At 44.9% G+C, this 25,572-nt stretch overlaps 1 protein-coding gene and 1 pseudogene across 31 annotated transcripts in view; both read right to left on the reverse strand.

The window, feature by feature from the left end:
- Nucleotides 1–619: 619 nt before the first annotated feature.
- On the reverse strand, nt 620–4,180 carry Rps14-ps5 (ribosomal protein S14, pseudogene 5; annotated as a pseudogene).
- Nucleotides 4,181–5,922: 1,742 nt separating this feature from the next.
- Nucleotides 5,923–25,572, reverse strand: part of Macf1 (microtubule-actin crosslinking factor 1) — a 325,299-nt gene continuing 305,649 nt past the window's right edge. For 18 of the 31 annotated variants that reach the window (XM_063288002.1, XM_063287999.1, XM_063288000.1 and 15 more), the window contains 11 exons: nt 25,289–25,452; nt 23,395–23,557; nt 22,368–22,522; nt 21,205–21,279; nt 19,699–19,716; nt 16,646–16,763; nt 15,880–15,948; nt 11,251–11,462; nt 10,667–10,777; nt 8,160–8,289; nt 6,047–7,471 (listed from right to left, as the gene is read on the reverse strand). In XM_063288002.1, the coding sequence (XP_063144072.1) occupies nt 7,215–7,471; nt 8,160–8,289; nt 10,667–10,777; nt 11,251–11,462; nt 15,880–15,948; nt 16,646–16,763; nt 19,699–19,716; nt 21,205–21,279; nt 22,368–22,522; nt 23,395–23,557; nt 25,289–25,452 (1,472 nt within the window). In that variant the 3' untranslated portion in view covers nt 6,047–7,214. Of the gene's footprint in view, nt 7,472–8,159; nt 8,290–10,666; nt 10,778–11,250; nt 11,463–15,879; nt 15,949–16,645; nt 16,764–19,698; nt 19,717–21,204; nt 21,280–22,367; nt 22,523–23,394; nt 23,558–23,658; nt 24,344–25,288; nt 25,453–25,572 lie in introns of those variants that run through there. The other 13 variants (XM_039110340.2, XM_039110338.2, XM_063287991.1 and 10 more) reach the window with 9 other exon arrangements.

The following is a 25,572-nucleotide window of genomic DNA, read 5'->3' on the forward strand; positions in this document are numbered from 1 at the left end:
CACTCGGCAGGCGATCGCTGCGCCCGTAGGTCCCTCAGAGCAACGTGGGCTCTCACGGCGCTGACCCGCGAGTGTCTGGAGTTGGACCTGGGTGGCAGCTCAGGCCGGCGAACAATTTCTTGACCCCACCCCTGCCAGGATCAGCCAATGGGGAATCGAGGGGCGGGTCCGAGTGCCGAGTGACGCCCAGGGATGGTCTCAACAACGCAAAGTGGTGGGACCCGCCTAGGGCACCAGTAGGTGGGTACAGGCAGGCTGGAGAGACGCCTTTACCCTGGGTCCCTAGCCAGCTTCCGGAGCGCATACCTGGCTCCATGGGAAGACATTGGGGTCTCTGAAGCAGACACTCGCGCCCTAGGCGCGCGGGTGGGATCCCAGCAGGGGTGGGACCCGCAGCGTTTCCCTTCTGCTCTGGGAGTCTCTGTACGCGCCCCTAGTTCCGGCCGTCGGGGGCCCGGCGGGTGCCAGCAGTGCAGTGAGGGTGGGGCACATTCCGTTGCCAGAAGTAACCAGGGCCCAGCTCCCGCTACTCCTCGGCGCCAGACTCATTCTCCGCCCAGCGGATTCCGTTGTAGATCCAACCTGGGATGGGCTCCGAGCCTCCCGAAGGAGGGTCACCTTTGCATATCTCATTTGTGACAGCCTCCAGGGGCTTGCAAGAAAGGGACCCTGCAAAAACTCCCTGACTGGTTCCTCCCCTTTATGCTTTCCTGCCTCCTAAGGCGGCTGCCACAGCACTGACACTGACAATAAAGGTGTTGGTGTGGCTCAAGTGGAACCGAGAATGAGCTCCGGAAGGCTGGAAGGAATTGGAAGACGGAAGTCAGTGGGAGGAAAGTATCCAGCCGAGGGAATGAATGGCTGTGTCAAGTCTGGGAGTGTCATAATGACAGGTAACACGGTTTCCAGACCCATTAGTGTTTACAAGCCATGATGGGCACACAGCTGCCTCTTTTCTTTTTCTTCCTTTTCTTTTTTTCCCTCTTTCTTTCTTAGCTTACACAAAGCAATTTAACAGAAAATAATTTCGAGAAGTCCTGTTCACAGACCACGATGACCCCCTTCCTTCGAGTGCTGTCACTGGGGATGGGAGTGACAACCCAACCTTCATGTCCCTGAACAAGCAAGAGCGCTGAGGGTTGACTGGGCTCCAGATCCAGGGCTCTTGGTTCTGTTTCCTCCTGCAGTCCGGAGTTTGATAGGCAGGACAATGCTGCCGCCCAGCTCCTTGCACCTCTCTGGTCCACATGGGTAACATGGACAAAGGAGTCACTGAAGGAGGTGAAGATGCTATAGACACCAAATACATCCTCTCCTTCAGCCACTTGAGCTTCGAGGCTGATGGCTTGTTCTTTTCCTTCCCCTTGGGAGGTGCTATTTGGGAATGTCATCTCCGGATTCCTGTACCAGCGGCCCCCTCCCCTCCCTCGCTCTGAGGCAGGTTCTCACTATTGACTGACCCGGAACTTGACCTATAGAACAGATTGGCTTTAACCTCATAGATATGCCTTCCCATCCCTGCCTCTGGGACTGTGGCATGTGCTACTGTGCCCCACAAAAGCTTTTTTTTTTTTTAAACAAATGGGAAAGCTGAAGGTTAAGCACGTTACCTCAAGTAGCACAACAGTGCAACTGTAGAACTGGAGGTGAGGGACGGCTGCTAGAGAGGCTTCCAGGGGAGAGAGTATAAACCGCCCTGCAGGTGGTGCTACATGAAGGTCTGGGCCAATTAAGGATTCTCTAGTGTGCCTTCAAGATACAGATCCAAATAACTGTATAATGCCTGCCAAAAGAATGCTGTGTGATCCTTTGAAGTTTTCTTTTTTCTTAACTGTGTGTGCCTCCTGTGTGCAAGTGTCCCCTGACCCCAGAAGAAGGCAATAGGACCCCTGGAATTGGAATTACAGCCCATCGTGAGCCCCCTGATGTTCTGGGAACTGAACCCAGATAACTCCAGCCTTGTTTCAAGGCTTCAAGTATCAACTCATCCCTTCAAGTAATCATGCACACTTTTTTATTTTTTTTTTAGATTTATTTATTTACTTTATGTATGTGAGTACACAGTAACTGTCTTCAGACACACCAGAAGATGGCATCGGATTCCATGACAGATGGTTGTGAGCCACCATGTGGTTGCTGGGAATCGAACTCAGGACCTCTGGAAGAGCAGTCAGTGCTCTTAACCACTGAGCCATCTCTCCAGCCCCATGCACAGTCTTTTATCCAACAGGTCAATTTCCGTACTGCTTCAAAGCCTCTGTTAAGACACAGAGCTGCATACTGTATCATACCTCTGTGGATGTAAAATAGCTTGTACCTGCTTTATGATACGTAGTAGTGACAGTGCTTTATCAGAGCTGTTTAAAAAAAAAAAAGACAGAGCTGTAGAGAGAATCTCTTATAAGTATTATTGGTCAATAAAATTGGTGGCTTATAACTTAGGTAGGAATTGGAGGTGGGCCATTCCGTAGGCAGAAAGGATTCTGGGATAGTATCAGGGGCGGGAGATTCACCCAAGAAGATGTGATGAGGTAGATGTCACCTGAGGATGGCACCAGCCACATGGCAGAATGTAGATCAGAATAAGTGAGTTATTTTAAGTTATGATCTAGTCAGGGAAGAGCCTAGCTATATGGCCTAGGTATTTGTAAATATATCTTGAGTCTGAGTCTTATTTCTGGGAGCATGGGACTGGGAGGAAGAACAGGAGTGAACTTCAACACAGAAAACTGAAGGTGCAGGGAGATGGCTGTAAATTCAAGGCCAGAATAGTCTACATAGTTCAGCCAGGACTAGCTTCATAGCTACTGTCATACCTTGTCTCAAAACAAAAACAAACAGAACAAGGAAGGGGGGAGGAGGAGAAGGAGGGGGGAGATACAGGGAGGAGGGGGAGGAGGATGGGAAGAAGAGGGGAGGAGGAGAGGAGGGCGAGGTGGAGGAAGAGATAGGGAGGAGGAAGATATAGGGAGGAGGAGGGGGAGGAAGAGGAGGAGAAGGAGGGGGGAGATACAGGGAGGAGGGGGAGGAGGATGGGAAGAAGAGGGGAGGAGGAGAGGAGGTCGAGGTGGAGGAAGAGATAGGGAGGAGGAAGATATAGGGAGGAAGAGAAAAGAAGGTAGGAAGGGGGAAGTGCTGGGCTTTTAAGGATGATGCTGCCAAGAAGCCTTTGAAACTGCCCAAGTTGAGGCTAGAGCTGGAATGCTGAGGGAAGTGTGAGTAGGAAGCAGGGAGACAGGTCAGGGGCTGACGTTGGAGACAGACAGTAATAGGGAAAGGGCTGGGGTGAAAGGTGGGGGGCTGAGCTCACAGGGCTTGATGACTGAGGTAGAAAGAGATTGTCCATATAATTTTTGTTCAGGAGCTCTTGAGTCTCCTGCCCACAGTGCCCTCCCTCACCCCATGCCCTCTGGACCCTTCTGCACCAGCCTCCACACCACACCCTCCAGAGCCTCACACCTGCAGTTCTCAGGTTGCATTTTAGGCTATCCTGGGCTACTGGCTACTTACAGTAAGCAGCCCAGCACGGGGCTGGCTCTTAGGGCTGAAACATTCATGTCAGCTTAGCAGTTAGCCACTTACTCTCTCCACAGTGCATCCTATTCCATAAACTAAAACAGGGCTTAGCCAGTCAGCCATCGAAGAGCCTCCGTCGACAATCCAACTTGGCAACCTGTGTGGTGGGCTGCTCTGTCCTGAGCCCTGAACCAAGACTCCACTTTTTGAGCAGTCCCCACTCTAATGGTGTTGACCATTTGTGAACTTGGTCATTTCCAAAAGCACAATGAAAGTGGCATTCCCCCCAGAGGAGCTGGTGAAGTTTCTGGAAGGGCAGAGGAGCGGTGCCAGGAAAAGAAGGTGGGCTCCTGTGAGTGGAACAGCAGAAAGACGAAGGTGGCTAAAGGTTCTTGAAGAAGATTGTGTCAAAACCTGAACTTTCTGGATCACCTGCTGACTGACTTTGCCAAGTTACGGAACTTTCTTATCCATAGGGGGACTCAAGATCATGGAATTGGGATGTATATTGAGGTGTACCTAGAGTGCGAGTCCTCTGTAGTGTGTGGAATGCTGGCATTCCACAAGTGTTAGCTGTCGATGTATGTGTGGACACATGCATGTGCATGTCACATGTGTGGAGGTCAGAAAACAACTTACAGGAGTCGTTGGGTTTTCCTACCATGTGGGCTGCAGATTGAGCTCAGGTCCTTAGCCTTGGTGGCAAGCATCTTTATTTGCTGAACCTTCTCACTGGCCATCAAACGTGTATTTTTGGAGTCACGTCTCAGAACTATTATTACGGGGGAAGAGACTCGAGTAGAGGTTAGAAGATTTTGTGGAATCTCTTCCCAACCTGTTTGTGGGTTCTGGGGATTAACGGCAGGTCTCCAGGCTTGTGTGGTCCGCACCTTTGCAGCCAACTACCCTTGTCAGCCTCTGTAGCATTTTAAACCTTTATCTGGCTTGGTTCCTCCGTGTGTGTGTGTGTCTGTCATGTAGGTATGTACGTGTAAGTGCAGATGCCTATAGGGTCTGATAATGGTGCTGGGAACTAAACCCAGGTTCTTTGGAAGAGTGGCAAATGCTTTTTTCTCTGTAGCTCTATCCTGGAACTCACTCTGCAGACCAGAACTCAGAGATCCAAGTGCACCACGACCATCCAGTGCAAATGCTCTTAACATGTCTCCAGCCCCAAATACTTATTTTTAATTATGTGTAGCATGTGGGTATGTGGAAGTGTGTGCAGGTATCTATGAATTCCAGGAAACGGATTCCCCAGAGCCAGAGTCACATGTATACCACGTGGGTGCTGAGAACTGAAAAGGTCCTCTGCAGAGGCAGCAGGCACTCTTAACTGCTGAGCTCTCCAGTCCCAAGCTGACAGCTTTAAGGTCACTCAGTTCTGTGAAAAGAGTAAGTGTGGAGCTCACCAGGCTACATATTCCCTTCAGTTTGTACATTTGGCCTTACGTAGCTTTGGCAAACATGCATTTACATCTTGCCAAATTCTAGAATTTGAGGGGCATGTGTCTTAATGAGTGAGATCACAGATCTGAGTTAGGTCCCCTTTGCTCTCACCCAAGTTAGTATCTGCTTGTTCTAGTTCTCAGGGCCAGCTAAGGGCTGGAGAAGTGGAGACATCAGATTAGCACAGGCGTTCAAGACTCAACTCCAGCAGAGCCCACCAGTGGCTTCACACTGTGATCTCATGAACATACCTCCTCTCCACTTAGAAAACAGAGGGAGCAGAATAGACTGCCTTCCAGAAGTGAGACCAGATATCCAGTGGGCTTAGCTTCACCTGATTTGTCTTCCGCAATAATTAGGTAGTGTTTTCCTCACAAGTTTAGAAACTAGCAAGAGGGCTTCAGGGCAGCCATTCCCTCTGCTCCTATCCACTGTGGACTATGACAAGAGGGCGAGGCAAACTAGTAAGTTCAAGAACACTGGAGGAAACGTTGGCTCCTGAGACTTACGAACTGCAAGACATCTGTCTAGGTAAGCAGCAGGCCACGTGCATCATTTGGCCACAAACACCTCTTAGAAGTGGCCCCATCTGATCACCCGTCTCCCATATAACCTGCCCCAAATCAGCTCTTTGCGGTGTGGTATTGTCCGGTGAGCCAGTTTACCAGAATAAGGTTCTCTGCAGGCCTTGGCTTGCCTGGCCATCTGTTTGCATCCTATACAGCAGTTTCAAGGTTAACAGGGTAACTAGTCTGGCTTGTGACATTCCATCATCTAACAGAAATCTCAGCAAACCGAGGGAAGTCTGCCTGTCTCAAGGTAAATTTCTCACACACTGTTATCACGTAGGTAGACAGGATCCCTTCCCTGTGTATCTGTGTGAAAACATCCCACTTCTCTGTAGCCTCGTTAAAATTAACAAGGGAAGATAAAGAAAAAGAGTAATGCGTTCTATGATTTTTTTTCCATCAAGAAAACTCTTGTTGAATGATGTATTTAGGTACTACAACATTTTCATACCTTAGCGGTAACATTTAAATATAAAGTAGTGGTTCAGAATAAAGCCAGGAATTACAAAACATTTGTTACTGCAAGCAATTTTAATACAAAAGTGTGTCTTGTTTTTAAACAGTTCATTGGTAGAGCTTCAGTTTCTGCCTCAATTAAAACCAATTGAGATAATCACACAGCAACATGGTCAGAGCTGACAAGGAACAGCAGCTAAAAAAACGGGAGCCCCAGACAGCCCCTCTGTGGTTACTTGGTCAGCTGACTTTATTACACACACAGGAGACGGAAGCAAACGGACTGGTGTGCTGGTGAACTCCGTTAAGGATGAGTCAGTGTTTGTCTTAGGTCCACATTTCAAAATGGGTGCATGGAAGTCATCCCTCAGTTTATGGGAGGTTGATCGACCATTTAAATAAATAGAAAAAAAAAAAAAGCAGATAAACAAATCTGTAATTCACAGTGCCTCCAAGGAGTCCCCTCACCAGGGGCCTGGGGCCTGGTGAGCACAGGAGTCATTGAGGGCTGGGTTGGACAGTTTGTTACAAATCAGTTTAAAACCCCAATGTTTTGAAGTTTCCTTTTACCCCTGAATCCTAGCAGCTATGTGCCCTTTAACACCCCGTACTGAGACATTACTTTAAGACAGTATTGCAATGGACTCTTTGCTCTATCATGTGCAAAGGCTATCTAGATGAGGTTCTGTCTCTTCAGCTAAAATTACACAGCAGTAAAACAATGGAAATGCAACCTTAAGTGTCCTCTCCTTAACTCTTGCTAGTTGAGGTGTCTGTGATTTAGAAAGAAGAGTTCCTTAAACATTGCAGAATTCTTATTTTTTTTAATATAATTTATCTTGCTGATATAGCAAGTCAAGTTTATAAAGAAGATGCATTTAGGAATAATCCTAAAAGATAAAGCAGGTTTATAACCCTGCCCCACAGGAAACCCTATTCCGAGGCTTTTCTTTTTAATACATCTGCATCTTGACCTTTTGTTTTCCTCAAATATTTCATCTCTGGGCCCTGTCTGTTACAGGGTTACCAGGAGTCAAATTTTATCTACATAAATATTCACATGAAAATAGTAACTTACAAAAAGGAAAAAAAATAAGGCAGCTTCATAACACAATTATTCTTTTACAATTTTAACAATATAACTTCTCCCGTTCAGAATAAATATACACCCAACGTATGAAGCAGGATTCAAAGTGGAGAGTGGTGTGGGCTGCTTGTACAGTGTTATCGCTTGGGACATGGAGTCCTGGGGGAGGCAGTGGTGGTCTTCTTAGACATGGTTGGGATTTTGGAGGGTTTGGTGAGCCCTCTTCTGGAGCTGCCCTGCCCCCCTGCGGCACTGCTCTCAGAAGTGTCTGAACACGCTGACTGTGTCTCTAGAAGGTCAAAGTCAGAGGCGTCACTTCCTCGACGGCTGCTGGCTCGGCTCCCGGCCCGGCTCCCGGCCCGACTCCCGGGACGGCTGGCAGACTTCTTAGGGTCTGGAATTTAAGAATCAAGCAGGAGACTTAATGGAGAAAACACTGAAATGGAAACACAAGTGACCGGGAGGCCAAAGGGCTGCAGGTAATGGCTCTTGATTTGCTGCATGGTCTTGGGGAAATCACAGCCATTCTGGACCCACACTTCATCCCGACAACAGGAGGTGAGCCTTTTCTGGTTTGTGAGGCTATCTACGAGATCCTGATGAGGAGCAGAAAGCAGCTGCTGTTAGCGGCTGGACCAACTTTCAAAGCTACTCAATTGCCACGGCATAGGTGGGTGAACTGATGTTGGTAGTGTGTGTGAACAGAGGGTAAATGGAGGTGCAGGTGGGGAGGGGACAAGTTTCAGGTTCCCAGGAGGAGTGGCAGTCAGCTAGCTCCACTTTCCCTGTTCACCAGCAGCCACAAAAGACATGGCAAATGGGGCAGGGCACTAACCAGTAGCTTCCTTCAGCACAGGGCTGGCCCTTTCTTCCTTTTACTCAACTGCGATCATTTCTGATCCAGAACAAGGGCTTCAGTGTTTAGTGTAGGAGGACAGTTTGTTACGGTAGCAAGAAAAAAGCAATGGCTGCCCAACAACCCTAAGTGCTCTTCCAGCAATGGCTCCTGAGAGGCCAATGCCTCCCCAGCTCAAAGCAGCTGTGCTATCCCTCCCACCCTCAGCCCATGCATGGGCACTTACCTGCCCGATTAGTTTTGGCACCTGTGGAAGCTGGGGAAGAACTATTGCTGGTGTCACCAGCAAGGGATGTTCGGCTAGAATGAAAAGTTGGTGTTGGTCTTTTCAGCTTGCTGCCTGTTGATGAAATAACCTTAAAAATAACAAAAGATCAAAATTAGTTGATAAAATTTGATAGGTGTGTAATTGAGTTGAATTGTCTATTTAAAAGGCTTTCTATAGATAACCATTTGAAAAAGCAAATTAAAAAGTCCTGGAAAACAAAGGTTTATTTGCAAAATGTCCTTGATCATGAATTTTTTAAAAATATTCTCAAAAAAGAAGTTTTAAGCTTCAGTGTGTCTTCTGCCACCTCTTATCCCTTAAGGATGGTGATTGTGGAATGGCTGTTATCCTGCTGATACATCTCCCCTAGGAACTGAGATCTGGTGGTGAGCTACTCTGGCTACAAATGGATACAGCGATGGGTTATAAGAAAAGAAATCCAAACACCCCTGAGTACCAACGTGCTGGGGCAGCACTCTAGCACAGTCAAGTAACACCCACCGGCCACCATTAAGCACTAGCAACAACTGTAGCCAAGATCTCTTTATGAATTCTCCCTCAGGAAATGAGGGACCACTCTTGTCTCTGCATTTCCATCACATACCCTTCCCTTCAGCAAACTGTCTGGGTCTCCTTGCTGTTTGGCCTACAGCTCAGAGCAGTCCTGTCTACGTTTTCTGAACTGAGCCCACATTGTCACTGTACAGTACCCTTCCTCCCCAAACACATGTACGGCTTAGACCATGCACTTCAGGGGCCATGTTGAGAGGGTATTTTTGTCAGAGAAGCCTCATTTCTCAGTACCACTTGAAGCTTTCTGCTCCTGCTTTTCAATGTTTAGGGAGAGCATTTTTCATTGCCTGACATCTATATCTGCTGATTGCATCTGTCCCAAATTAAAGCATCAATTTCATAAAGGGAGGAGCTTTTGTGTCATGTCTTAGAACCTAAAACCATGCGGCAGACTATACGACCTTGCTCAGTAACAGTGCACAGAAGCGTCCTAGCCTGAAGGAATTGCATTTCATGACTGTTGTTACTGGGAGGAGCTTACACCTCCATAGACTTAATGTAGAGAAAGAATGTTTCAAAGTCAGATTTAAAATGTTACTTAAAAGATGGACTATAACTCCAGTCTCTCTGAAGTGAGTTGGATAAACTGTTTTCCAGGACCTTTAAGATGCGTATATGGAAGGAGAGTAAAGCGGCCTATCTCATTGTGCAGGCTGGATTTCTTCATGAAGGAGAGCACAAGCGACAGGAAGTGATTACCACTCAAGCAGGAACTCTCCTGGTCACCCAGGAGGAGGAGCCCCAGTTCCAAGAGCTACCCTGACCCTGAGCATTGTTGCCTGAGTCCACAGCTCTGGCGCCTCTGGGCTGGGGCTCTAAGTTAGGGCCTGGCCTGGCCACAGGGCATCAATGAGTAAAGAACTTGAAGTAAAAGATTACATTGTACAGTAAAACAGAAAGGCCCATCTCTCAGAATCCGATGCACTCTGTCACAGAGGAAGAGAGCCAAGGCCAGCTGAGTCTTGGGCTCTCAGTCACTCACTGCCTCTGGCTCCTGTGCCGTTTCTCCAGCTGAAGCTCTGCCTGACTGAAGGCAACACTGGGCTTAGAGGTCTGAGACCTCGACGTTCCCTGCAGGGGCTGAGAGATGCCAAGTATGCTGCTGTCGGACAAGCCTGTCTGCCCGGGCTTTGTTTCAGTTTTGTTCTTTTCCTCTTTTGAGACAGGCTGGCTCTCAATACACAGCCCACGTGGCCGGGATGTTACGGCACACTGCCTCAGTCTCCCACACGCTGCATGCAGGGGGGTGCCACGACACCGGCTAGGTTTTTTCTCTAACACTGGTCTGCATTTGGACATGCTTAACTGTTGGTATGTGCATTCAAATCAAAGCTACAGAAATCCAGGTGTCTAGGCCAAGGAACCAAGAAAGGTGGAACTGGAGCCCCAGAGCAGTGGTCACTAGTAGGGAAACTGTGCTTGGCTGAAACAGATAAGCACCCATGCCTTGAACCAATGTGGCAGCACCAACCACCCTGGGAAGGGGTCTGGCAAATCATCCTCTTGTCCTAAACATAGACATTGGTGAACATGCACTGTAGATTAATTTCAAGTGTTTATAACTCGTCTGTGTAGGTAACATTTGGAGACTCCAAGAGACCTAATTAAAGTAATATCGACAAGTGAATGGTCAGGAATGACTGAGCATCCTGAACAAATGTCATGCTAAAGACGTGTAAAGCTGTTAAACAATCTTGTTTAGGAATCTCTTATTCATCTCCAATTTTGGTAAATCCGAGTTAGAAACTCCTGAAAACACTTGACCAACTTGATCAATCAGCTGTGTCAGCAAGCACCCCAGAGTTGGAAGAGACATCGGGCTCATGTCAGGTTCTTGGCATGAGTGAGGGCCTCTTCGTGACCATGTCTCACTCAGCAAAGCCATACTCTACCTCAGGGCTGAGTAGCTGGAGGTCAGGACAATGGCTGTCCTTGACATGTGTGCCAGCTTTACTGTTTACCAACCAGGGTTTGTCATAGCAGCGAGAGAACTGAAGTGGAGTCTGTGAAACAGAAATCCAAAGGGAGGGGCAGGAACAATTGAAGATGGGACAGAACGGGGAGTAAATTGGGGGAAAAAAAAAAGACACTAAATTTTAAACAGAAAACAAATAAAATATCCATAAGTCCGATGAGGCAAGATGCCGCAGGTGGACGGGCGTCTTTCACGTGGAGCCCACTATGCGGCAAGCTCATCTGTCAGCTTCAGCTGCATGGACAGTACCTGCCCTTTCCAAACCAGTAACCCTAAGTCTGACAAGTCAAACTCCTCAACTGGGAGTAAGAAGACAGAAGTGCTTCAGATGTCACCAGCCCGAATAGGCACTTTACTAATTACTTCAAAGGTGGTGATCTGGGCACCCTGAGGGTCTGGGTAGAGCTGTTCTTTATGTTTTGGTTGTTCTTCTTCTTGCTAGTCTTTTCAGAGGCTACCAAGATGGGAGTAGGGAAGGCAACATAAGGAGGTCGCACATACCTTGGTCCCACTGGCTGGGGTGGCTGGAGAAGAAGGCATGGACGTACAGCTGTGGTTACTCTGACTAGCACTTGAGCTGGAGCGGGTGGGAGAAGCTGCCCGGGAAGATGGTTTGGATCTTCGACCCCGTGACCGGAATGGAGTCATCCCCTGAGATGCCCCTTCTGGCAGGATGAATTTCTCTCTAAGTTCTATGTTAGTTCTGCCCCGTGCTAAAAGAGAATGAACAAAGGCATGCGGATGTCAGTTATCTTAAAGATGTATCTTGGACGGTCATACAGCTGCTTGACCCCATGATAACAGTAAGCTGTGCATAGGTTTTATACCACCTATGGATTCTTCAAAACCAGCTTTGTCCTGTTCTGACCCAAAGCAGACACTGGCTAAGATCCCAGCTTGCTGTAACAAGCAAGCCTGTGAACAGGGGACTGTCCGCTCTGCTGTCATTCATGTTCAGGTTTTGATGCTATCCCCTGGGGTAAGCAAACTGTAGCTGCTCAAAGAGACACAGACGCAACAGGACACAAGCCTCTGACCTTAAACTATTTTCTCTCTCATAGACATGTGTACTTTTTACTGAAAATTTTCAGGGTATATGATAATAACATAGAGAAAAGCACATAATGAAATCAGGACGCTTTCATTTGAACTCTGTCAGTAACAATTCTAAAGCGAGAGGTTCAGGAAGCCAGGGCGGTAAGGATGAGGACAGTCTAAGAAGTAAACATGTAGGGAGAGAGAAAGATCAAGACCATGCACAAAACCGTGAGTGAGAATTTGTTAAGTAAAAAGCTGAAAGCAGTAGGAAGTCGAAGGAACAGCTTCAAGTAGGAGAAAGGGTGGCAGTGGAAGAATCTGGAGCAGCACTGAAGGCCAAGTAAGTGCTGGCTCCTGGTTTTCTGGAGCTATAAGAGCAGAACTGATAAAACACGGATTTTAGTCCGAGATATCAAGCCCAGCCAGAACAAATGTTAGTGTAAAGACACTGCTAGCTTAAAGAAACGCTTGCTGTGGGGGCAGGTTCTCTGGTCTCTCCCTGACGATGCTCTGCAGTGACCTGTTCATCTGGCAGAGCGGGGGCGGAGCCCTGACTCCATAAGCACTCAACGGTTTCCTTCTCTACAAGCTGCCTGAGAAACAGCAGGGGACCTAAGAGGAAACCCTGGAAGTTGTGGACAGCACATGTAAAACATTTTACAGAGGGCTATAGACAGGTGGTAGCATGAGCCAGCCACTTCACAGGCTGAGGCAGGGAGGGTGTTTCAGCCTCTGAGTTTGAGACTAGCTTGGGCAAAAAGAGCAAAATTCTAACTCAACACACACAATGAAGAGGACTACTGTAATCATGGAGTGATAAGATTATGTCCCTCCCTCACTAGAATTTAAAGAGTATGACCACATGATATACTAGCTCAATCTTCATTAGCATCTCTGTCCCATTAGACAGAGGGATTGGAAGCACCTACGTAGACCAGTCAAGCTACAGAAGAGGTGGCCTGCCTCCCATCTTGACTCTTCTATTTAAGGCATCCCTGGCCGTCTTTTTTTTTTTTTTTTTTTTTTTTTTTTTCGGAGCTGGGGACCGAACCCAGGGCCTTGCGCGTGCTAGGCAAGCGCTCTACCACTGAGCTAAATCCCCAACCCCCCTGGCCGTCTCTTTATAGCATTAGGTACACCAGCTTGTCTCCACTACCCCATGGCATTTGCGGACTAAAGGTCTACTGCATAAGAGGACCTTTTTTAAAAATTTCAGAAAGGATAAAACCATAGGAAAGTTGGCTTGGGAGAGATGGTTCTATGGGCATGAGGACCCACGCTTGGAGCCCCAGAAGCCATGACGTCTTAGCCCAAATAGCAAGCTCCGGGTTCAGTGAGAGGAATGACTGGGGCGGAAATCCCAACATCCCAACATGATCCTCTGACTTTTACAGTCTTAGCACACCAGCCGTCTTCCTCTGTCAAGAAGACCAGTTGCTCACTTTTACTATGCTGAGCTTCTAATTTGTTTACATTTTAAAAATACTATAATGCTAGGACAACTTCTAAAATATTTTTTTGTAAATCATCTGATTTTTTCCTTAGGATACATTTCTATAAGTAGTTTTGATGCAGGAGGGAGAGACATTTACCTCAGTGGTGTGACAGTCTGTAAGATGTCTATGCTTAAGTGACTCTAATTAACTCTGGTTCTATGGGTACATATACGCACACAAATTCGCACCCCCATCCTCCCCAGAGTCATAAGTCATATGCGTGTCTGTGCACACACCAGTGTACCTATGCCTGGAGCTCAGAAGAGGGTGTAGAGTCCCCAAGAAATGTAGTCATGGGTGGCTGGGAGTCACCAGGCGGGGCTCTGGGAACTCAGTCAGCTGTGTCCTCTGTAAAAGCAACTCTTGAATGCTGGCTGGGCCAGCTCTCCAGCTCCTTGTCTGTCTGTCTGTCCTTTTTTCAAGACCCGGTTTCTCTGTGTAACAGCTCTGGCTCTTATTTTTATTTTATACTGTATGTGAAGAGTGAGTGAGTGAGTGTGTGTGTGTGTGTGTGTGTGTGTGTGTGTGTGTGTGTGTGGTGGGGGCAGGGAGAGGACATGTACATGAGTGCTGGTGCTCACAGAAGCCAGAAGGGGCAGTTGTAAGTCTCCTGATGTGGGCACTGGGAACTCTTTGTTGCTGACCCAGTCATTTCTTCAGTCCCCAAACCATCTTTTAAATCTCCATAAATGAAGATCCCTACATTTTTCCTATCCCAGAAGTATTAATATAAATTCATTTGTTACTTCCTTTTACATACATATATACAATTTTTCCCCCCAGGAAACTAAATAAATAGCAATCCTTTAAAATATACATGGTCCATTAGATACAGGTATACCCATTTTTAAAAAATCAGGAACATGAGTTAAATTTAATTAATTTACTTATTTTGTGCATGTGTAAGTCAGAGGACAACTTTGGGAGTTAGGTCTCTTCTTCCGCTACATGGGTGGGTTCCAGGTATCAGGCTTGCACACTGATCCAGCTCATCTCCCTAGGCCTGCAAGCACTGTTTTCATCTCCATCTAAAGCATTACGTATGGTCTCCTTTGCAACACATGAATTAGAGAAACAGAAGAAACAAACAAAACCCTTTGGCAGTATCAGAAAACTACACAAACAGCAAATCTACCTAGTGGAATATTATTTTATCCATCTATGTCATCTATTTTTTGATGAAGGGTCTTGCTATGTAGCCCAGGCTACAATTCTTGATCCTCTGGATTTTGCCTTAAATAGCTGGAATTATAGGTAAATACTCCTAGGCCCAGCAAGTAACCTGTCTTCTTGATGCTCATGTCCCTCCAGCTCACTGCCCTTAGGTGTCTACTTGTGGCACTGTTTTCATGAGACGAGAAAGTCCACTGACGGCAGTTACTGAAAGCTGCCATGATTTCTATTTCACCCAATGGACAGAAGCTGATGGCTGAGCTCTAACAAGGCATCCTGGAGAGTTGGAGAGTCTTACCTTGCTCTGAAGGATGAAGAAGGCTACCAGTGCCCCACAGAAAATAGCTATGAGGTTGCCCTCCCAAATGTCCTTGGAGCTCCAATTGTTACAGAGTAAGGTAAGCAGGCAGTGCTCTCACCAGCCAGCAGCATAATAAACTTGTGAACAGAGCAGGCAGCAGACAAGCAGGGACCAAGGGTTATAAATGCCACATGCAGGCAGCATCGCTGTTGCTTAGTCTGACCTGATACCCAGCAAGAAAAATGGGACCATAACACATTTATAGAACATTTTTTTGTTGTTCTTACAAAGATTAAAATGATATATGTATTGCTACTTATTTAAAACAGTGAAAAGACTTTTAAATTAATGATACTGGTCCATGATATGATTAAATATTAAAATTAATTAAATCCTTTTAGAATTTATCAGAAAAGGTATTGTCAAACCTAAACTGTCCTGAGTTTAATTCCCAGCAATCACATGGTGGCTCACAACCATCTGTAATGAGATCTGATGCCCTCTTCTGGTGTGTCTGAAGACAGCTACAGTGTACTCATATGAATAAAATAAATAAATCTTTATAAAAAAACAAAACCCCCAACACTTCTGATGGGAAATATTATTGCTTAGCTATTATTCTGGCTTGCTGGAGTGAATTAAATTTGTAGATACCCAGCACCCAGTGAGAACTATACACCCTTTGGGTTTCTCTAATCCTTCAGAATAATAAAAACCACATACAGGGTGGTGGTCAGGACCACCCGATTAAGAGCCTAGCTGTTCTGACTTCAACCATGGCCATCCCTTTAAGTTATTTAAATTTCCATACCTCAAGTTCCTCCTCTATAAAATAGAGATAACAGAATCTATACCTCATAAGCTGGATAGGAGATGCAAATGTGTTATTTTTAAAGTGCTTATGCAGAGGTAATTATTAAGCAGTATTCAAATTCTGTGGATATCATCTCAATAGAAACATTTTATACCCTGTCAACCTGGAGTTGTTGGAAAAGCACTGATTTGGCTATTTTGAGCATTCACTAAGGCAGCAGATATCAGAGCCAAGATGTTACAGTTTAAGCAAAGCCATTCTCAGAGTACCGGGGTGTAGGGGAAGAGGGACAAAGCATAAAAGCCAACCTATGGGAGACTGACTGGAAATTGAAGAGCTGGAATCAGAGCGCTTTATTTTACTCCCAGGATGATGAACTGGAATAAAAAAGATGTAAACACAAAGACAGAGACAGCAGGAACCACAGAACCTAGTCAAGGAAGAAGACAAGACAGCTGGGCCTCCTGTGTACCCACATGCAGCTCTCCTGACAGGAGAAGGGAGTGGATATGGCTGGGCAGGATGCAGCAGCTGGGATTTGGCCATTTGTCCCCTGCTGCAGCTGTAACTACTATCTGCTCAAGCCAAGCTGGTGGTTTTCTGTTGCCTGGGGTGGTGGCGTATGTCCATTAGCTTCCCCTCTCTTAGAACAGTCACTATTCCTATGCATGGGCAGGGCTTAGCACGCTCCTAGGCTCCACGAAAGAGGAACGTCAAAGTATACACAAGGCTTCGGGGTCTAGGTTAGTACTAATGTCACACCCTAAATGTAGTCACACCAATACATTCCTTTTCTGTTTTGGAGACAGGGTTTCATTCTAGCCTTGAACTTGCTATGAACCTGAGGATGACTCTGAACTCATCTCCTGCCTCTACCTCCCAAAATGTGAGAGCCTAGAGACACCAAAAAATTCTTAATTCTTATTTCTTCATTCTTTCCTGACAGCATCAGCTTCTTCAGATTTTTGTACCTGAAACCCTGGGTCCTAATCTGGGATGAGTGGGATGATATTTAATACCTTAACAAGACAAAACTCAGAAAGACGTGTTACCCATGGGCAGGTGCTTCCTTACCTCGGCAGGGATCGTTTTTCACTAGAAACTCATCCAGGGCCATCCATCCTCCACCAACGCGGACCATCACAGTGCTGCGCAGAATACGGACCAGCCGCAACTGCTGAGAATCTCCAAACTGGAATCAAGGGGATACTCAGTTAATGAGAGCACCTTAGCGCTTATAACCCCAAACCCCTAGAAAGCAGACTGTATTCAGGAATTACATAATATTAGGAAGAGTTCTGAACTCAATTTTGTATTTTACACTATCACAAAAACGTTAGCAAATAGAAAAGCAGAAAGACTAAGCTATGAAGCAATGTTGTAAAATCTTTCTGCTGGGGTAAAGTTAGCTCCCAGTGGCCACACCCTGACTCCTGTACCAAGGGTAAAGGAGGGAAGATGGGCTTGGATTTGTTCACTTGGATTCTGCTAAGATTCCACCCCAGGGAGCAGGCTGCACTGCTATGTTTATCTCCTTAAAGAGAGGGCTCAACTTCTGAATACAGTGTGCTGGAGGGTTAAATGGATCCTAGCGAACACTAAAGCATTAAAGAAACTCTTGCGAAGGAAGCATCCTTATTCCTAGCTTTACAAGCTTAGGGAAAATTGTGAGTCTCTTCATCCGGTCCTTAGAAGTACCCCTAAATGATTGTGATGTCACCAAAAGGAAAAGTCAAGTGAACAAATGATTAGACAGAATTAAAATTTAGTTGAAGAAACAGAAATTTTAATCTCTTATCATGATTAGAAACAGTTCAATAAGTATTCTGGACCTTAGGACAAATAAGATGAGCTTTTTGTTGTCTCTAGTCCTAACTGCCCACTTCCTAGTTCTACCTTGACAGATGGAGCTTCCCTTTGTATAAACTGTCCTTTCCAAATGAGGAGGCTACGACAGAGAAACACACCAAGATTCCAAAACAAACTCAAACCAGACATTAAAGAAATGGAACGCCTAAAGTTATTAAGAAGAATGGTTGGGGCAGGGAGGTAAAAAGGACTTAACCATTTAATTAGGATTTTCAAAGTTATAGGAGAATCTTAACTTTGAAACAGGGAGAAAAACTGGATTTGCAAGAAAGGATGTCTGAGGAGGATACACAGTTGTCCTCCTAAGTAATGGTAAACATTGGTTATTTCTTCCTGACCTGACTCAGACGCACTGTGTGCCTAGGAAGAAGTCTGGAAGGTGCTTCCTCTTCCCTTTCCATTCACTTCAAAAATTCAACAGCTTTACACGATCTGTCTCCTACAGCACTTACATGTCTACACAACGTGGCCAGACTGACACACGGTGGAGCGGTATTAGCACTTCTCCCAGCTGTAAGGAAAGGAACTTTCTGGGAAGGAAGCTACTCCCTGCCTGGAGGGAGGAAACAGATTCTGGGGATGACTGGTGCGTCACTAGTGACCTGAGTCACTATTTTGGGTTTTCTCTGGATAGGTGAAACATAGAAAGGCTATGCGCCTGTGTGTCTCCCAGAGTCAAAAAGGAAAGAGTGGTCTAGGTTACTTTCTTAGAATACCACACCTTACTGTTTGTAATCTACTGATCTTATGGTTGCTTTTCCTTCATATCTCCCCAAAGCTGTCTGAAAGATTCTACTATGTTTTCATTGAGCTGCAGAAATCCAAAGGAGGCACTCCAGGTGGTGGTGGTGGTGGTGGTGGTGGTGGTGGTGGTGGTGGTGGTGGTGGTGGTGGTGGGGCTCCATAGCTTAGGCTGTGGAAGAGCCACAGAGAACTGAGGCAGAGTTTTGACAGCCATTGTTCCCTTTGCTCACAGGAACCTAGGTTCTTAGGACATTAGCTGCATGAGTGTGACATATGATTTCTGAGGCCTCCAACACTACATATAAAAAATGGACTTAACAATTCTACTCACACTATTAGAATAATTCATCAAGTCTTCCCCAGGTTAATGGAGCAGTGGAGGAGGGTGTTAGTGCCCCATCAAAGGGACCCCAGGAAGTGCAGTCATCAGGAGGTAGGCATGCTGGGCACTTGACTATAGTCATCATCATTGAACAGTTGTAATATTGGGAACAGACTCTAGGGATGTGTCAAGCAAGCACTCGATCACTAAGATACACTATTAGCCTTTTTATTTTTATTTTCAAAAATTAACACAGGGACTTGTTAAGTTTCCAAAGGTGGCTTCAAACTTGCCTCCCAAGTAGCACGGGTGTGAGGAAGGTACCATGCACAGCTGGTGGTGGTTTACTTAAAGCCAACTTGACTGTCCTCAGCTTTATGTTTTCCTAGCTTTTGTTCTTCCCATTGGCCCAGAATATTACCTCGGTTATTACTGAAGTAGCTAAGGCTTAACACTGATTGAGGACTTCAATTAACTCTGCGTTTCTAACCTCCTGACAGACAGATTGATTTTACTCATGCAACTTTCTTCTATATTTGAGAGACAGCACCCAAGAACCCTCAAGAGATCTCAAAGGTTAGAGTTACCAAGTGGAGTCAAGACTTCCCTCTAATTTGAGCACATTTCATTTTGACTGGCTGTTATATTCTGAAAGTGTTAGGCAGAAATCAATATGCTGTCTGTACTTCTCAGGCATCTTTGTAAATACCTCTATCTATTAAGTTAGTACTTGGATAATATTAAGATTGTTCAGGGTTTCTGACTCAAGTATACATTACAAAATTTGTATTAACTATTAAAAGACTGGTGATGAAACAGAATTATGCCAATGGTATTCTGACCCCGAATAAAGATGTGTCTTTCCAGGTGAAATGGGCTGATATCAGAGCCTCGATTTTCTCTTGAGTCATAACAGTTATAACTCAGTACCGTGTGACATCATCGCCTTAGCTAGCACAATTTGGAATGGCAAATTTCATTTTGTTGGTTTTTTTTATAATACAAAACTGTATCTTTTTGCTGATAAGACAGCTTTGTAATAAAAGTCTGCTAGTAGTTTCTCCACTTGGTAAGACAACCAGATGTGACCCAGGCATGCTTCCAATTGTGTCCTTTCCCCAAAGCAAAGAACAGGCAACATGAGCTACAAAGACCACATCCACCAAGAAGGACATTGCAAGGCACACTGTACCTGATTGCCGAGGAAGAACTATAGACAATAAGAATAGAGGATGCAGGGAAAAAAGAGAACATTTTTGTCAAATTAAAACTAAGAAACAACAATTTTATCACATTCTTAGTCTAAGTTCACACAGACCACATTCTTACTGGGATGATGGTCTTACAAAGCCTGAATTCTCCATCTTGTGCTTCTTTTGTCAACCCATCTCACTCATAAACAAACACAAGAAAACAAAAACCCAGCATGAACACAGAACTACCTGGAGCTTAGTAAGGGCTCTGGTTGGTAAGAGGCAGGATCACCCTGCCCTCTTCAGCTACGAACATGGATTTGGGGTACGCGGAGGACCTGCTGCCTCGGTGCTAGTCTTAAGCCCAGGGTTTTATACACGCTATGCATGCACTTCCTTACTGAGCTACGGCTTGAGCCCAGAAATAGTCTCGAGTTCCTAATGAAACCTGGAGATTCCTATGCTCCAACACAAGATGGCCATCTTTAAATATTCCTTGCTAATTACAGAGTTTCTTCTTAAAATTTCAGGGTCCCGTGACAAGCTGATGAATATAGTTTAGGAGTCCTGGTTTATGTCTTTACTACATCCCTGACTCTAGTCCCAAGAAGAGCTAGAATCTGAGAATCTGAGTTTCCTGTTATTTCTGGTCATACTTAACAAGTCTTCCCAGGGAAGATCATTGAACCTGCTCTCCAGTGCATGTAGGTCCCAGCTGGAGCCCAGCTCAGCACAGGAACACCAACATGTTGGGGCTTTGACACATACTCTTCTATAAGCATGGGAACCATTTAGGCTCACAATGACCAGTTCTTGTGGATAAACCACTCTTTTTTTAAATGGAAAAAAATTAAAACAGAATTTAAAACTCCCAACACGCCCCCCCCCCAAAACAAACAACAAAACCAAAATCAAACAAAACAAACAAAAAACCCAAAAGAAAATATGTATGTGCACAAACACTCAAGGGGAGAATTTTGGGGTATGTTTCCTTTTTTACCAACAGGGGCTCTAGGACTTGAACTCAGGTTGTCAGACTTGGTGGCAAGCACCATTCATTACATACGGAACCATCCCCAGCATCCTGATTCCTGCTTTTTAAAAAAAATCTGAGACATTTTTGTGATAGGCCTTGGTTAACTACAAGCTCACTAAGTAGAGTTGGTCTTGGATTTGCAAAGGTTCTTCTGCTTTTGCCTCCCAAGTGCTGGGGTTAAAGGAAAAATACCAGACTCTGCCTCCCAAGTCCTCTAATAAAACCGTTTCTAAAGGCACCTTACCTTCATGCCCCTAAAGTCTTTGCTCAGCAGTGAGATGAGGGCTATAAAATGTCTTCTACCATGTCACCTATAAGCCAGATGGAACTACACAGGGCATGGCACTGGGCACCTACGGATGAAGGCCCATGGTTCTGAGCCTCTGGAGGCAGCAGGAGCTGCTGTACTGTGCGCCAGGATGACACAGGAGGAAATGACCTCCACGAATGGTTGGCTTTTCTTGCTTACCCGATATTTATTCTCGCCAATCTGCTCCACTTGGAATCTTTTCGCACACTTGCACTGAGCCACTTGTCTTGTCACCTGTCAGTTGACAAAGCAAGAGTGTAAGAGCAGAGAAGGACTTTTTGTTTTACAATATAAACAGAAAGGCTATTCATTATTTTAAACATGTTGTCTTTTTCTTTTGGAAACAAGATCTCACTCTCAGGCTCTGACTGTCCTGTTCTTGCTATGTAAACTAGCCTGTCCCCAACAGAGAGCTATGCCTGCTTTTGCCTTTCAGTTGCTGGATTAATAGCATATGCCTGGTTCATTTTAAGCTTTTTTTTTTCTGGTTCTTTTTTTCGGAGCTGGGGACCGAACCCAGGGCCTTAGCAAGCACTCTACCACTGAGCTAAATCCCCAACCCATTTTAAGCTTTTAATACATGCATTTATCTTTTATTTGAAATATTCATAACCCTACTTGATATGAGATACTGAGAAAAAAATAGCAGATGAAAAAAAAGTTCATCATTGTGTCAAAATTCTTTTTTTAAAAAAGATTTATTTATTATATATAAGTACACTGTAGCTGTCTTCAGACACACAGAAGAAGGCATCAGATCCCATTACAGATGGTTGTGAGCCACCATGTGGTGCTGGGAATTGAACTCAGGACCTCTGGAAGAGCAGTCAGTGCTCTTAACCACTGAGCTATCTCTCCAGCCCAGTTTCAAAATTCTTTAGAGGAAAGTGCTAATATGGATCTATCAAAACAAATGGTCAAAAAAGTAAATTATGAACCGAGTAAAATTCCTACCTAAAAGCCTGAAATTCCCAAGAAACCAATCTCTCTCCATATTTATGTGGTTCCAGGGATTCAAGCACTTACTTTTACCCATGGAGCCACCTCAACAGCCCCATGAGAGTTCACCCCTTTATGCTGCATCTGAAGTCCCTCCATGGACTGGACAGTACTTCAGACATGAGCATTAGAGTTGGACCCACGCTCTAGAGCAAGCTAGAACGCAGTAGCCAAAGGCCCCCTAGAACTTGTTGAAACAGCATCCAAAGGCTAACCTGGAACATTAACTCTAAGCGATTGCTACCCAAGATGATCCACACATCCACACTCAGGCAGTATAAAGCTACAGTTAAAATACTCTGCTCTAAACTCCCCATATGTACCTCATCCTCAATCTTATCTGCATCAGTTGTTGGTCGATAGGCATCCTTGTTGGGATGTAAGGCAGCCACAAATTCATAGTAGTCAATGTAGCCATCCCCATCTCTGTCAAAAATGTCAGCCACAGCTGTCATCTCTAACTTGGTGGTAGGGAACTCTGGGAAAAGAAAACACAATTTGAAACATTGAAATAGATATGGCTGGTTGGAAATTATACAAACTAACCAAAAAAAAAAAAAAAAAAGAATTATATCTTGTTTTCCTTTTCCTAAAAAACAACACATATCTAGTCTGGAAAATTCAGGAGAAAATAAATTTTAAATATACAAATCATTGGCTGAGTGGGTAAGAATACCAGCTTCAGTTGTAGAGGACACGGTCCAGTTCCCACCCAATGGTGGTTCACATTCATTTACAACTGCAGATCCTGGGGACCCAGTGCCCTCTTCTGACTTCCAAGGGTATTCAAGCATATAAACACATAGGCAAAAAACAAACAAACAAACAAACAAACAAACCCTCGTACACAAAATATAGTGAATAAATCTAACTTTAAAAAGATAAAAAAAGAGGGGTTGAGGATTTAGCTCAGTGGTAGAGCGCTTGCCTAGCAAGCGCAAGGCCCTGGGTTCAGTTCCCAGCTCCGAAAATAAAAAAGAAAAAAGAAAAAAAAAAGATAAAAAATCAGACTTCAGATACAGTAAAAAATATAATCAATATTGCAACCATCTATACAATTATCACTCAACATTTGTTTATGCCAACATTGTTGGATGTGTTGAATGATGTCTTGGTCTCAAACACTGTTGCTCTGGAATAGCATCCTGTCCTGCCGACTTTACAGTCATGTTTGAACTCTTTTCTTCCTGGTGAAATGAGATTCTGCCATCCATGAAAACTGCAGATTACATTCAGTAGGGAGGTTCTCCAGGTCTTACCTCAGAAAGACTACTTTGTCAGAACATTATAATTTCTATCAAGTATGAGGAATCCAGGTGTGACCTTTGTGTAGAATAAAAATGAACTTACTAGATGCTAAAATGCCATCGATAAACTCCTGACGTGTTATTTTCCCATCCTGGTCCTTGTCAATACGCCGGAAGAAATCCATGACTCGAGACTTTTTGTGATTCATCCAACGCATATACTTTTTCCTCCAGACATCAAAGTCAAAGTTGGCAAATTCCTTCAACTAGAAGAAGTCAGAGATGCCAGTAAATCCTGCTGTTTTGAACCCAGAACATATTTAACTTCTCAGTCAGTCAGTAAAGCCATGCAGGCCTTCTGGGGGCACCAACAATGCTATCTACATGTTGTCTCACTTGTGAAGGCACAATCTGCCTCCTTCACTTAAAGCCATGGTTGTTTAAACAAGCCACGATGTAAGGAGGAGCAGGAGAGACAGTAACTGAAAACAACTCTGGAAGATAAGGCGCACACAGAACAAAAACAGGGAAAGCCAGTCTTGCTTTCTCTTTGGACTTCTCCAAGGAACATCTACTTAGATGTAAGGGATGGATTCTTTGTCAAAGGGAAGGTCTCAGTACCCTCTTTTATGCTGTATGGTCAGGCACTATAAATACACACAGGACCCATGTCACAAAGCTCATGTTTCCCATCTTCTTCTGAGATCTTAAGGACTGAGATGGAAAGCATTAGAATAGACCCTACATCCAAGCATGTTTCTTTGGAATCTTACCAGAGGGAGCAAATGCTCACCCAACATCTGTATTAACCAGCTCACTGGTAGAAAGCAGGCCTGTACAAAGGGGTTTTTAGGTACTTGAACCATGGTAGTAATTCACACTCAGAATGATTTAACAGCTCAACGTTTTCCCCTTTGGTCTTTCAAACTCGAAAGTTGGAAGGAATTGGGGGACGGGAGGGGAGAAGGCAGCAAGAACCAATGTGCTTAAAATGCAACTGACCTACGGAAGTAACAACAAAAACAAAGAACACTCACTTCCGGGCATAGCTGCTTTGATATGCACAAATAAAAGAATATAAAAGATATTAGATGCCTGTGTTAGGAAGGAGGAGGCACAGTACCATATATCTTAAATAATGATACTTCACAACTGTCTTGCTTTTCATGATCTACTGAAGACTAATAAAGAAACAAGAACATAAAAAGTTGGTTTTGCTGGGTGTGATTGCACAAACCTTTAATCCCAGCTCTTGGGAGGCAGAAGCAGATGGGGGGTCTCTATGAGTTCAAGGCCAGATTGGTCTACAGAGGGAGTTCCAGGACAGCCAGGGTTCTGCTACACAAAAAAACCATCTCTCTCTCAAAAAAAATAACTGTAACATACCTATTTTATCTATGTATCTCTTCATAATATATATATATATATATTTTTTTTTTTTGAAATAGCCCTGGTTGTCCTCTGTAGACCAAGCTGGCTTCAAACTCAGAGATCCTCCTGTCTCTGCCTCCTGAGTACTGGGATTAAAAGTGTGTGCCACCACCACCTGGTTTCCCTTTTATATAAATAGCAACTTCCTGAAGTTTTGTTTCTGAAATTCAATCAGAGCAAGCTGTTGAGGAAGAGCAGACCCCTGGCTTCCCCCTTGAATGTCTGATTTATGGTTTTATACAACCAGATGGTATAGCCTCCTTTGAGTGCTTTCTTTTTTTTTTTTTTTTGGTTCTTTTTTTTTCGGAGCTGGGAACCGAACCCAGGGCCTTGCGCTTCCTAGGCAAGCGCTCTACCACTGAGCTAAATCCCCAACCCCCTTTGAGTGCTTTCTTAAAATATCTATCTTTTCTTATTCAGGGGCTTGAAAGAAGGGGTATGAATGAGTGAAGGACTGGTTTTACCTCTGAAGAAGATAAAAGTAGACAGGTCAAACTAAGAGGGCTTTAAAGACTGTGTTTTGATTAAATCAAAAACTACTTGAAGGCCACTTGGTGGGGCATTACCTCCTCCAGTCTATCCAAGGCATCGTTCAGCTTCCGCTGGCGCTCCAGGGCTAACAGCCATACTTGCTGCCAGCGGGCAGAGAGCTGGTTGATTCGTGGGTTTTTTGCTTCAGACTGTGAGAGGATTGGCATGGGTGGAGGTGTGGGTTGATTCAAGGACTTTCCTAAATAGTCACAACACAGGAATAATCACATTAGGAATGCTGGCTTTGCCACATTTGCAAAAGAAATGGCTGTACATTCCAGGCTACCTTGGCTGTATACTGAGCTTGAGGCTGGCCTAT

This window comes from Rattus norvegicus, chromosome 5 (genome assembly GCF_036323735.1).
Source record: "Rattus norvegicus strain BN/NHsdMcwi chromosome 5, GRCr8, whole genome shotgun sequence".
Classification (NCBI taxonomy): Eukaryota; Metazoa; Chordata; class Mammalia; order Rodentia; family Muridae; genus Rattus; species Rattus norvegicus.